The 14,056-nt window shown below is 49.3% G+C and overlaps 1 protein-coding gene and 1 long non-coding RNA gene across 3 annotated transcripts in view; one reads left to right on the plus strand and one right to left on the minus strand.

Annotated features, from left to right (window-relative positions):
* Positions 1–2,021, plus strand: part of MYO10 (myosin X) — a 216,753-nt gene extending 214,732 nt beyond the window's left edge. For both annotated transcript variants that reach the window (XM_045999501.1, XM_045999500.1), the window contains exon 41: positions 569–2,021. In XM_045999501.1, the coding sequence (XP_045855457.1) occupies positions 569–670 (102 nt within the window). In that variant the 3' untranslated portion in view covers positions 671–2,021. The remainder of the gene's footprint in view (positions 1–568) is intronic.
* The window catches only part of LOC123938266, a 42,676-nt gene that overhangs the window by 15,169 nt on the left and 13,451 nt on the right, over positions 1–14,056 (minus strand). The window contains exon 2 of the long non-coding RNA XR_006817699.1: positions 3,988–4,182. This is a non-coding gene — a long non-coding RNA (uncharacterized LOC123938266). The remainder of the gene's footprint in view (positions 1–3,987; positions 4,183–14,056) is intronic.

Genomic DNA, 14,056 nt, shown 5'->3' on the forward strand with positions numbered 1-14,056 from the left:
GGGACGAAGAGGGAGGAGAGACGAGGGTAACAAGGCAGTTGGGACGCCTTGAGAGGGACACATGCCAGCCTGAGGGACAGGCCCAAGGGGGCGGCAGTGCCTGCGACCCGGGAAGGGGCTAATGCAAGGTCACCGCCAGCCACCACGTCTCGCCCCCAGCCCAGCCGCGCTGTGTCCTGCAGCTGCGTCCTGGGGCCGGGACGACACTGTGATGAGCCAGGGTTTACCAGCCGGCTCGTGGGCGCGGTTGTTCGCCAGGATTGTAATCAGGGGAAGTTATCCCAGCCCTCAAGACACCCACAGTGTCCTTGAGTGGTGTTTTTTTGTTTTGAATGTGTAACATCTGCCAAGTGTCCATCAGGCAGAATTGTGGTTTTCGTGCGAAAGAACCACACAGTGCGACCCACCCTATTCGGAGAAGCCAGGCTTCCCCTGCCCACCGGCCGGGAGGAAGAGGGAAAAGCTGCAGAAGGTCGGGCTGGGGACCGAACCCAAGCCGACACCGGCGCGGGGCCCCCTGGGGACTGACCGGGCGGCCCTCCCCGCGCCCCTTGTACCTCCGCCACAGGTGGTGGACGTGGCCAAGCTCATGAAGGCCTACATCAGCATGATCGTGAAGAAACGCTACAGCACGTCGCGCTCCGTGAGCAGCCAGGGCAGCTCCAGGTGAAGGCGCCAGGGACCCGACGTGTCTTCAGCAGCCGCGCGTGACACCCTCTGGCCTCGGCCGTGCCCGCACTGTGCAGAGCCCGGCGGAGCTGCCCCCGCCTTCTGGAAGCCCCTGGCCGGAGGGAGGCGTCTCCGAGGGGCCCTCGCCCTCTCCACTTCCGTGATCCTGTATTAAGCTGTCAACCGTAGCAGTCGGCCCTGTTTGGAAAGCTTTACTACTCTTAGATGACGCATGCCTTAAAAAAGAGAGGACACCCCCCCCGCCCCCACCAAAGCAGCCAGAAGTGCCTTAACGTGTGGACCCAACACTAACTGACCTTAACTGTGCTACTGAAGGGAGCTGCCCCCGCCCCCCGGGGAGACTCCCAGAGCTTGGGGGGGGCGGCGTTCATCCACCCATTCTGCACTAACCTCCCAGCCTGATTGCCCTGCTTCCAGGGAAGGTGAGGGAGCAGGGAGGGGGGACCGAGGGAGCGCAAGGGGACAGGATATTTTAGTCGGAGCGCTGCTGGCAGCCTTCCTCGCGGACGGAGATTAACTTCTTTGTTTCATCTTTCAAGTCTCTGAGCTTGCCCGTGCATGCCTGTGTTCATAAACTCATCACTTTAATCACTGTCTCATGAGCATTAAAAGCAAAGGGAAAAAAGGATGTGCAATGGTGTAAACAGTCTGTGTGTATATTTTAATCGTTCAGAGTTCTCGTCTTCAGTCGTTACTTTATGAGATGGTTTTATTAACAGACCAGAAGCCTGGGCGGTCTGTCTTTGCTGTATTTCAGAAACCATGTTTTGACTCCGTTTTGTTTTATTACTTGTAGCAAAGTCTGCACTCTGTGTCTGCTGTTATAAACAGATATGCGGCCCATCCAGATAATGGTTTCTATAAACCAGTCCGACTCTGATGCTGTTTTTAGAACTATATGAAGGCATTTTGGAGTCTTTAGTTTCTAAAAGATTTAAGTTAAAAAAAATTTTTTTTCTTTGAGGGTGAGTTCGTATCACTGCAGGTAGTGACCACATGACCACGTTGGGTATGGCGGAAAGAAATTTCATTCCCCAGGGGTGTGACGCGAGAGCAAATCTTGAAAGGACCCTGACTGACGCTTTAAGAAAATACACTTTATCCCAGATTATAGTGGTAGTCCGACAAGGTGCCTGTAAATAAATCAGTGTTTATGACCAGAAGAAAAATAATCTGGTCCTGGACTTTTATTTTTATATGGAAAAGTTGTAAAGACTTAGGCCAACTGAGTCTGCCCACAAAGAAAAAAAAAATTGCCTTACCTCTCGGGGACAGCCCTGCGAAACTCTTTGTTGGCTCAAAGAGGGTCTGACAATAAAAGATACTAGCTATCTTGCAGTGTGTTTTCTTGAGCAGGGGGACCTGAAATACATTGTGGGATTGGGGTTTTCTTGTTGGTTTGGTTTTAATGCTTTTGGTCTCAGTGCCTAAGCTGCATGTTTCCTAAGTTGACCAACAGGTCTTAAAGCGGACGTGGAGACCTCTGGACCGCTCTTCTAGACATGCAGCATGACTCCAAGGAAGCAGAGAAGGTAAAAGCAAGGATTCCGTGAAATCCAAAAATCTAAGGCCTCGAAATGCGCATTTATGTCAAGTGGTCTTGTAGCCCCAGAACCTGCCTATTCGTGAAATCACGATGTTACAGCCCACCTGCTTGCAGCCGTGCTCTAGGCTGTCCAGCCACTGACTCACCCAGAGAACCAGCTCGGGACACGGGGTCTCACCTGGTCCCCTCAGCCAGACCTGCGACATGAGCAGCACCAGTCCCCCAGATGTCCCTTTCTCTTCCCACTGAAGCCCCCCGCTGCCTGTGTCCAGAGGGCTGCCCTCCCCCCCTCCACGGGGACTGGAAGTACCCTAAAGGTAGCTGCACACCTGTGGCCAGAGGTGCTCAGAGGGAAGCTGGCAGAAGGGCCTCTTCCACTGCTCACCTCTCGGGATGCCCTCTGTGACTTGCTGTACCCCAGAAGGCCGCCTCTCTCCCCAGTTCCATAAGCAGCAGCAGACCAGGTGAGGCGCAGGGCTTCACCTGAGGCATTACAGCAGCACCAAAGCCAGAACCTCGGTCTCTCTACACATAAGCCCTTACATGCCCACAGCTGTGTTCTCTCTTAATGTTTTACTTGGAAATAATAAAGGTTCAGAGGAAGGAGCAATAGTATGTACAAGGAGATCCCCGATACCCTTCACCTGGTTTCCCCTTCAGTAACATTTTGCAAAACCATAGAACAGCACATACTGTCCATCGCACTGAGGATCTTGCTTCCCCATGTTACAGTCCCCAGTTTCGAGGTCATTGCTTTAAGCATTTTTTTTTTTTAAAGATTTTATTTATTTATTTGACAGAGAGATATCACAAGTAGGTAGAGACGCAGGCAGAGAGAGAGGCAGAGAGAGAGGAGGAAGCAGGCTCCCCGCGGAGCAGAGAGCCCGATGCGGGGCTCGATCCCAGGACCCTGAGATCATGACCCGAGCCGAAGGCAGCGGCTTAATCCACTGAGCCACCCAGGCGCCCCGCTTTAAGCTTTTCTTATCTGCTATTTTGAAATAGCTCTTGGATTTCCTTCCCTCCCCGCATTTCCTCACCAACACAGACTGGCTCAGCGTCACCTCTCACTTCTCTTGACCCATCAGCCTGTTGACGAAAGCCTCTCCAGGTCAGAAACACCGTCTTCCCTTTACACGCCCCCGGCAATCCAGCCTCATGCCTGCCCAGAGCAGGCAGAGATGGGACTGGGATGGCCGGGAGGTGGCGGGGAGGACTCGAGGGGAAGGGGTGATGGATCTTGAGCTGGTCTTGCAACATGGCGGAGGGGAACAGATTTCTCCTAGGGGAGGGTCCTGGAAGTGGCAGGAGCGCGGGTGTGGAGCAGGTGTTAGGGCAAAGGTCAGAGTTCACTCCAAGGCTCCCCTGTCCTAGCCCCTTTGGCCTCTGCGCTTCACCACGTCTGGTGCACCCCCCCGTCCATATGTGCTGTTGACAACCCAGACACATGGAAGGATCTTTATAAAATCTGAATCCAACTGCATCCTTCTACAAAAAGCTCTTCCTCTAACTTTGTCCAACCGAAACATCGACCTCTACCATAGCGCCGTGTCCTGCATCCCGCCCCCCTCTAACCTTGTCTCATGCCACTCTGCCCCAACTCAGCACAGATCTTGGCTGTCGTTCCATCCCCATTTTACCAGCTCCCAACTTAGGGTGTTCTGCGCAGCAGTGAGAAAACAGACTCTGATGTTTTCCCGGGGAGACCTAGTGTCTGTCCTCAAGAAGACTCGAGCTGTAATTCCCAGTACCTGGAGCTCTGGCGGGGATATGCTGATGCGTGTTTATCAGTGGCCTCTCTGGGGGCAGGGGAACAGCCCTGCTGTGTAGTGTTGACTGATTTTCACCGTGTCCGTATTTCCAGCAGGGCTAATTTTGAGCTCCAAGGTGACGTCACTGAATGTGGAGTTGGATGGGAAACATGGTTGGCTCCCGAAAGTTTGGTCCTGCACACCACACAGAAAGGACATAGCGATAAACAATTTCTCAATAAGAAATTTGTATCCTATTCATAAGAAACGTCTGAAGGAAGTAAAAGAGATTCTTAGAAAGCTTTAAGCACGTGTGTGGGGGAAAGTTACTGTGGGAAAAGTAAAGACGTTTGCAAAGTATATAATCTCCTATCTTTAGTTTTCCCAGAGATTTCTTTTCCAAGTAATATCAGGATTACAGCTGATTAAAAGTGAGACACCAACAGGGTCTCCTACTCTTGAGGCATGCAGATATTTGCTTGGTGGGAATTAGCTGGCAGGCCAGGGTTGTCGTCATTCCCTCATGACCTGCCACAAAAAGAAAATGAGTAATTCCGGTAACTGATCTCTTGGGGGAACTGTTCTCCACCATAAGTTTACTTACTGAGTTGACATTGAGGAAATGTAATAGGCCTCTTGATTAGAAATAAGAGAGCCCCAATGATCAATATCAACCATGACATAATTTAGTTGACTTTAATTTACTAAATTCTTGTTTGGATTGAAAACACACACACACATACACACACACACACACACACACACACACTACCTCAGTGGGATCTGCAAATGAAATAGAATCGTCTTAAATTGCTTAGAGCCTACTTGGGGGTAAAAGATAGAAATATATGAAATCAGTTCACTGCAACAGCAATAGGAATTGGGCCATCTGCAAATGTGTTGAAGGGGTCCAGAAAACAAGAGGGCAAGGGCGAGTTTTCAAAGGCGAATGTGGTAGGGTTAGAGGGGAGGTGGGGGGATCACTGGGTGACAGGCATTAAGGAGGGTACTTGATACAATGAGCACGGGTATTACATGCAACTGATGAATCACTTTTCTCCTTGACCATCTCTCTCGGATGTGACCAGTGGTGTTACTTACCACTTGCTCAGAACATGTCAGGCTTGGTGCGAGATGCATTCCCATCACCCTGTCCTTGTGTCCTCCCAGGAGCTAAGGACCCATTTGTACATTAAGGATATAGAGATGTAGAAAACAAATTCTTTAACTTGCTCTAATAGCTTGGCTGTGTAACAAGTAACTCCAGAATTCAGTGGCTAAAACAGCCAAGTATTTACTTAGGTCGTGAGCCTAGAGGTGATCTGTTGGAGCTGGGCATCTCGTTCACGACTAAGTTCAGCTGTATCCAGGTCAGCTTTGTTGATCTTGCGCTGGCTTTCTCATCTGTCTGGAGCCTCAGATGAGACGGCTGAGCTCTGCTCCATGTGATTTCTCGTTCTCCAGTTAACTAGCCTTGGCTGAGTCATAGCATTTGGCAAGGTCTTGCAAAAACTAGTAGGTACAGGCGAGGCCTCTCAAGGCTCAGGTCCAAAATTGTCCCATTGGTAAGTCCGCCATATTCTACAGGCCAAAGCCAGACCAATTCCAGACCAGAGCCAAGAGGTGGGGGAAAAGACTTCATATCTTGATGAAAGTTGCTGCAAAGTGACTCAAGAGGTTGGAGAATTGTGGCCTTTTTGTGATGAACCATGCTTGGCGGAAAATGACAGAACTACAGTGGACAGAGACTTCAGACCCACGTTTGAGTGAAACTGTGCTCTTCTCACAAAGCTGTCCTCAAATCCAACCACTTTCTCTATTTCCTTTTACATGGCCACACCCCCGGCTTACCATCGTTTACCATCGCCCCATTGCACACTCCTAACGCCAACAGACACAGATGCCCACCTTTGTCCCTTTCCCGGTGTCCCCACAGCATCTATCTTTGCCAGAAGTGATCTTTCTCCCCATTCATCTCTCTTCATCTCTGACAACCTGGTTTCGATTTTAATCTCTGCAAAGCTGCCTGCGGCAGAGACTTCGACCCACCCCCTAGCGATCTCTCCTTTTCGCTTCTGTCCTTTCTTCCCTTTTGCCTTTTATCATAGAATTCCCTTCTACCCAAGCTTGTGGTGGGTGCTAAGTTACAGAATCCATTCCCCAGCCTCCCCTGCAACTTTGTGTGGTGATTTTAAAAAATGTTACAACAGGGGCACCTGGGTGGCTCAGTTGGCGAAGCGTCTGCTTTTGGCTCAGGTCATGATCCCAGGATCTGGGGATCAAGCCCCAAGTCAGGCTCCCTACTTGGTGGGGAGCCTGATTCTGCCTCTCCCTCTGCTGCTCCCCCTGCTTGGGCTCTCTCTCAGATAAAATCTTTTTTAAAAGTTACCACTTCTTGATAACCCCTAAGAAGAAGGTGAAGTCTCATCCCCATGAACGGAGCCAGCCATGGTGACTGCACTGCTACGCAATAGAATGTGGTGGAAGGGATACCATAGTTGTAAGGCCGGGTCCTATGACACACACAGGGACACACACCTTCGGAGCTCTGAGCTGTCATGACGCAGATCTCACCAGCCTGAAGCCACCGTGCAGAAAGGGCTAGGTAAAGAAGCCACGCTGAGCTAGCCAAGCCCCACAGGTACAGTCCCCCAACTGGTTTGTCTTCTCAGCCTCAACACGAGGGTGCGTCTTCAGATTACTCCAGCCACTGGCTTGATGCAAAATCCACTCCCTCCCTCTCCAGACCCGTCAAAGCCTTGCTAAGGCATCTTGAAGCCCAGGATCTTGTCACGTAGATTAAGTTCTGGTGTGACTGCGGCTCTTGGGTATGGGTCAGCTCATTAACACGGACTGCAAGTTCTGTGTGCTGGGGAGACAAGTTTCCTGTCCTCCGGAAGCTAACTGCTGCCGAGAAGGTCATTCACAGAGGGGAAAACCAGAGGGGGACGCAGCAGTCACAAGTCTGTGGCATTTGTGGAAAAAGGAGGATGACTCAGGATATCTCCAGGAACCCAGGGGGAAGGATTTCCTGCTAGTGGGACAGAGTCCCAGTCACGGGACGGGCGTCATGGGCTCAGCTGGATTTCAGAACTATGTAAAGGACAGATGTCAATCGTGGGCCAGGGGAACGACTGGGGTGGATTTAAACATATCCACAAATTTCATCGACAGTCCTCCCATGAAAAGGTGGAGTCTGATTCTCCTCCCCTCCGAACAGCTAGAGTGTGATGAGAGGATTACCATGGGGCTCCCCAAGCTAGGTCATGCAGGGGACACCAGAGCATTGGTGAGGCTCTCGGGACATGTGCTTTTGGAGCCCTGTGGCCACCGTGCCCGAGAGAAGGTATGGAGAAGCTAGGTAGAGACAGATGCCAGAAGGGTCTCAGCTGGGCCAACCCCCAGCTCTGAGTCTCTCCAACATCAAGCATGAGCCATCGGAATGGTGAGCGTGCGGATCATTCCAGCCCACCGCCTGCAAGGCGACTCGGCTGACACCAAAGGGACAGAGCTCATGAGCTTCCCGCCCTGCCAGTGAGCCAGAAAAACGAATACCAGTATGAGGAATGGATGAGATTTAAACCTGTCCCTATTGGGGCACCTGGGTGGCTCAGTCACGTACGCATCTGCCTTCGGTTCAGGGGACAGAGGCCCTCATGGCATCGGGCTCCCTGCTGCGCGGGGTCGGCTTCTCCTCCTTCCCCTCCCCCGCCCGTGCTTGCTCTCGCTCATGCCTGCTCTCTCTAAACTAAATAAAATCTTGACGAAGAAAAACCATCCCTATTTCCAGGTCATGTGATGAAGCACTTAGTTTAACAAATGATCATGTTGGATTTCCTATTAGAATTCATCCTATTAGAATTACTTAATTAGAATCAAGGTCACTAGATAAACAGCAAATGCATTTCCATATAGCCACAGCAGCCCAAAAATATGTCCTGCAATGTTACCAGAAACATTTAATATCTAAGAAAAAAGATCAAGAAGTATTGTGTCCTCTGACGCCAAAGCTCGGGACATCTCCTTCATGCTACACTCCGAGCTGATACGTAAATTGATCTGCAAAAGCATCTGAAATAAGGTGAAGCAGAAGGCACGAGAATACAAGTATCAGCTAATCGTTAAAAACAAAACCATGCTGGCCATACAGGGAAATGGTCTTATGACCCAGTTTATTTCTCATACAGGTGAGGAAGCTAAAAGACTCATAACTTTCAGTTTCACGGTCCTTTCTCTTAAACGAAGCTGAACTTAAAACACTGAAGAAATCTACTTCTAAAATAAATACATCCCTCCGCGACAAAGTGAACGCGTTCCATTTCTTGGTTATTGGAGAGCTCCTGCTTGCAAGGTTCGTTCTGTATTTTAAACCATCTGGCCTTTCTGCTGCTTGGGAGAAACATGAATTTTTTAAAAGTAAATTTCTGCAGCCCTTCAACCAGAACATGCTACCTGGAATCACCCATGTGAGAAGCACGGCGACCACAAACTGATGCCTGCCATTAAGGCCACTTCTCCTTCCCCTGGGTCTGCACAAACGACTGTCATCCAGGCCTCAGCTTAAATGTCACCTCTCCAGAAAGGCTTTTCCTCACGACCAAATGCAAAATAGCTGGTCTTCGCTGCATCCCCATGTTCTAAGCAGCGCTCAGTAGTATTTCTTGTCTAGTTTCTTCTTCCTCAATTAGGAGGTAATCTCGGGGGCATCTGGGTAGCTCAGTCAGTTAAACATTTGACTCTTGATTTCAGCTCAGATCATGATCTCAGGGTCATAAGATCGAGCCCCGTGTCAGGCTCCGTGCTGAGCGTGGAGCCTCCTTGGGAATTCTCTCTCTCTGGCACCCCCCCCCCACTCATGTAATAAACAAACAAATAAAATAAAATCTAAAAAAAAAGGTAGTCTCTGTGAGAACAGAAGTCTTTTTGTATTTGTCACTCTTAACCAGACCATGTCTGAATATGGTGGATACACAGTAATTCTTTTTTTTTTTTTTTTAAGATTTATTTTAGAGAGCATGTGCAAGTGTGGGGAGGGGCAGAGGTCAGAGGGGGAGTCCTCAAGCAGACTCCCCACAGAGCACGGAGCCTGATGCCAGACTGGATCCCAGGAACCTGAGATCATGACCTGAACTAAAACCAAGAGTCAGTTGCTTAACCGACTGAGCCACCCGGATGCCCCTCAGCAATTAATTCTTAATCAGGTGGAAGTGTATAAATTGTAACTTTCAATGTGGGGGCCACCCCAGCCGAGACTCCCCAGAAACGAGAGCCCAGGGCAGAGGTTAACCGCCAGTGCTGTGGGAAGTGCAACGCCAGGGCAGAGAGGACAGGGAACGAGGCAGAGAAGGATGGGAAGCGACGCAAAGTCATGTACTGCCATGCGGGCCACAGCTTCCCGTGAGCCATCAGGAGACTCCGCAGCTGCTCAGCAGGAGTGTGGCCATGAGGGATGTCTCTGCACAGGTTGTAGAGGGAAATCCTGCCTCAGAACCTCCTTCCAAGAGAAGGAAGAAAAGGCATTTCCTGGGTTGGTCCTGTCTCTTGTTGCCCCATGTGGGGAGTCCGTCCCCTCCCATTTCCCTGTCATCTGGCACCTTTCAAAGCCACGTGGAAGCCACACCCCATGCTGTGGCAGGCTGAAAGACGGCCACACCCTAATCGCTAGGACCTGTGTCGCCTTGCATGACAAAAGAAACCCTGCAGATGTGATTACACAGAGGATTTTGAGATTATCCCCGTGGGACCAGTGTAATCATAAGTCCTTATAAGATGGAGGCATGAGATCGGAGTCAGTGGTAGAAGATGTGACGGAAGTCAGAGGTTGCAGTGGTGTTGAGAAGGGGCCATAGGCCAAGGCGTGCAGGCCACCTCCAGGAGCCAGGAGATGCATGGACTGGATTCTCCCTTGGAACCTTCGGGAGCAACCAGCCCTGCTGATGCCTTGGTCTTAGCCCTGTGAGTCTCACTTCACACTGCTGGCCTCCTGAACTGTAAAAAAATAAACTTACATTGTTGTAAACTACTGAGTTAGTGGTAACTTGTTACAGCAACAACAGGAAGTGGATACACACACAAACAGATAGACAAGGGGAGCGTTTCCTCCAACTCTGTAGTGGGAGGGTGGAGAGACCGCCAAGATGAGCAAGGCCAGAGAACCTGAGGTACACAAGATGTATCCAATACAAGGATCTCCATGACTACTTATATTAAGAAGCTAAGGACAGAGAAATTGTGTTGTATTAACATTGTCTTTTATTATACTTCATTCTCAGTTGTGAATAACTACCCAGCTCTGAAAAACAGCCTCACAGATGACTTTTTTTTTTAAGATTTTTTTTTAAGATTTTATTTATTTATTTGAGAGAGACACAGCACACGTGGGGAGGGGCAGAAGGAGAGAGAGCCTCTCAAGCAGGCGCCACGCTCAGCACAGAGCCCAACATGGGGCCCAGGCTTACGACCTTGAGATCATGACTGGAGACGAAATCTAGAGTCAGACACTTAACCCACTGAGCCTCAGTTGCTCCTCAATTACCCACCATTATCAAAGATGACTTCGTGCTTCCTGGTGGGTGGAACGTTAGAAGGGTGCTGGATCCGCTCCTGTGGGTATCCTGACAGGGGCTCTGCCTTCTTCAACATTTATCTTCCAAGGTTGCCGTAAGCCCAAACAAAGTGGCAGATAGGGAGCAGCTGACTGGATAAGAATGTTCACCTTTTAATCTCCTCAGCTGGAAGTGATGTCCCATGGCGTCACTTCTATGGGGCGGGGAATGCTGGGAAATGCAGCTCCAGGCTGGACAACTACCTTTCCAGTTACGCTCTGTACTACGAAAGTGGAGAATGAAACTCTAGTGGACCACTGGCTGTCCCTTGGGCCAAGCAGTATTCATGTGGACTCTTTCCCCCCAATATGGAAGGCTCTTCTCCCAGTCAAAAAGGAATATTCAAGGAAAATAACTCAAAACCGTGTTAGTTACTGCACCCCTGGGGGCAAACCAGATCAGTAGCCAACAAGAGAGGGCGCAATCTGTACAACTGAAAGAGGTCAAGGATCGATGACCAGGAGGCTGAGGGCTCACTGCCCCCAAGTCCTTGCCTGGTGTCCAAGTCCACTGGTTGAAGGCAAGACCGTGTCTCCAGCCTCCTGCAACACCACACAAGTATACATGGCCCTGATCTCCCAGTCCTTCACCAAAGGGTAACTGAACTCTGAGGAATACCCAAGCATTTGGTTGACCGTTGAACAAGGTCTCAGTAGACCCCAATACCTAGGGACACGAATCATCATCAGGTCCCTCTTTTAGGGTCCAGGAATATTGGGGCTAGGTCATAAACAGACACTTGGTCCAGATCAACTCACAATGGGCCCACTAGGTCTGTAGCCCCATCTGGAGGTCATTTTCCTGGACCGCAAATGTATACTGGAACTAGACACTCTTGGTAGTTGAACAACCTCACCTTGGTTCCTTGGCTTAGGGTAAGAATACCGTAGTGTAGACATCGAGGAGAATGCTCTGAAATGAATGCCCTCAATAAAAAAGATAGTGAATCAAAACTGGTATGACATCCCGGGAGGAATGGCAAGAATTAGTGTCGGCAAAGTCCACCAGGTAGTGGTCCCAGTTGCAGCTGCCATGCCAAATCCCATCTTGTTACTGGTTCGGAAGAGCTTGGTCTTAGCACACACTCTATACCACATCACATTCATTCTTCCTCAGAATCCAATTTTTTCCAGTAAACGCAAATCAGAATGTTTAATTTTGTCTGAAGATATACAGGATATGTAGGATGAGATTTATTTCTCCAAAGAGAGTTACGTAATTAAAGCTTAATAAATATTACCTATAACAATAGGGCTGTCTGGGTGGCTCAGTTGGTTAAGTGTCTGACTCTTGATTTCAGTGTAAGTCATGATCTCAGGCTCCTGAGATCGAGCCCCACGTTGGGCTCCCCATTCAGCTGGGAGTCTACTTCTTGTCCCGTCTTTTCCCTCTGTCCCTCCTCCTGCCCCTGCTTGTGCTCATGTTCACATGCATGCGTGCTCTCTCTCTCAAATAAATAAATAAATCTTACATAAATATTACCTATAATAAGAAATTATTCATTTAGTACCTATTTGGCAAACTCAGTAACTTGGACCACGGTGAAGCATCTGTAAAGAAGCAATACATGGCTTCGTGTGAGTAAGTAGCAATGGCTAAGTCCATGCAAGCTCTGCCAACTCTGCTTCTGCTCGAAGACGCTCTGAGGAGCTTCCTTTCCCTTTCACCACTGCGACAGGTGCCTTCCTCTCCCCCACCCCCAGCCTGTGCTCTCTGCAGCTCACAATCCGTCATCTGCAAACCACCCATAATTACCGTCTCTTCTTTACGTTCCACCATTCAGCTCTAACTCAGACCTGGAGTGTCCCCTGCAAGTGTCCCCTCTCAAGTGAGGACAGTTTGGTCCCCAGCCCTGTACCACTAGACCTACTACGCAGTAACTGTGCCCTTGGTACTGGTCTAGAAACACCATTTCTCTTCTTTCCTTGATGACATCCCCAAGATCTTTAGCGCAATGCTATCGGACCATACCATCCACACTCCTTCCTCCTCCAAGTATCCCACTGAGTTTCTTGGCACCATCATTCTGCAGACTTCCTCCACATAAACAATCCATCCAGGGCCCTGGCTTCTTGCTTCTTCGACCTCATGTTCTCTTCCCCTTCAATACTCTAACCTCCACTGACTCCTTTCTACCTCTTTTCAGCATTCTCCTGCCAGGAGCACTTCTCACTGGGGCCTCCCAACCATGAGGCCACCATTTCCTTCAATACCATCACTCCACTCGTGCCTTCACTCTCCTTCTCCCCCAGACTAGAATCTCTGGTCCATCACTCAAATCATTCAATTACAGACACCCTCAACTTCTTCCCCATCTCTTCCTCTTCTCCGCTTGTCCTGAAAAACTTCATCCACAATAAACCCAATTCTCTAGGTCTGTATTTGAGCAGCTGAATGTTGCTGGAGAAACTCCCAAACATGCTGACTCTCACTTTACGCTTATGAGCACGATTTTCAGAGGCCAGCCTGTCACATCCTCCCTTCCCTAGCAAACTGTCTCCCATGTTCCAAGGCCACTATCTCAAAATTCCTCTCTTTTGAAACTTCCTATCACTATTCTTCCCATCCCCCAACTTCTTATTTCATTGTGAAAACCCAAGGAGAAGCAGAAAACACTGCAGCTTCTACCATATCTTCCAATTTATCCCATGGATTCTTTTGGTTTTTGTGTCATTTAGATGCTGACCTTCTCTCCCCTGCTCATGGTTTTTATATTTGGTTTCCTACTTGTCTGCACATGGACCTATATTAGGCATATAAAGCACAGTATGTTCAAGAGAGGAGTTTTCTCCCTAGAATTTTCTCTCCCAAAAGCGTCCCTATCTCTACAGGTGTTAGATGTCATCTATAATTCTCCTCTGTCCCAACAGCTTACATCTGATCGATCAGCAATTCCTGTGGGCTGGCTGTCCCAGATGTATTCCAAATCCAATCATTTCTCCTAGCTTCACGCTTGTCTCTTCACCAGTGACCAATCTTTATGAGATGAAAACCGAGTAAATTGTCACACAACATCTTCATTGATTTTCTACCATCTTTTAGAACAAAATCTCGACCTTGCATGGTCTGCTGTGCCCTTTGTGATGCCTCACTGCCTTCCTCTCCTCTCTCACCTGATCTCCCTTCACCCTGCTCTTCTCACTTGAGCCTTCTTATACCTTGGGTGGGTCCAGCTAGTTCTGGCTTCATGGTCCTCACCAACACTTGCCATCCCCTTTGTCTGGCATGCCCTCGCCTCCAGAAATCCACATGAGTGGCAGCCTTCCTTCATTTAAGTCTGCTCAAAAGTCACTTCTCTCACCTCCCTGTCTCTTGCAAAGCACTTCCCCTTATCATTCCGTTCCCTTTTCCTTTGCTGTGCCCTGTGTTAGATTGTTATGTTAACCGTCTTCATTCTCTTGTGCTGTTGCCTCTTCTGTGACTCTGGGCTTAGCCAGGTGACTTGCTTTGGCCACCAGGACATT

This window comes from Meles meles, chromosome 3, assembly GCF_922984935.1.
Source record: "Meles meles chromosome 3, mMelMel3.1 paternal haplotype, whole genome shotgun sequence".
NCBI lineage: Eukaryota > Metazoa > Chordata > Mammalia > Carnivora > Mustelidae > Meles > Meles meles.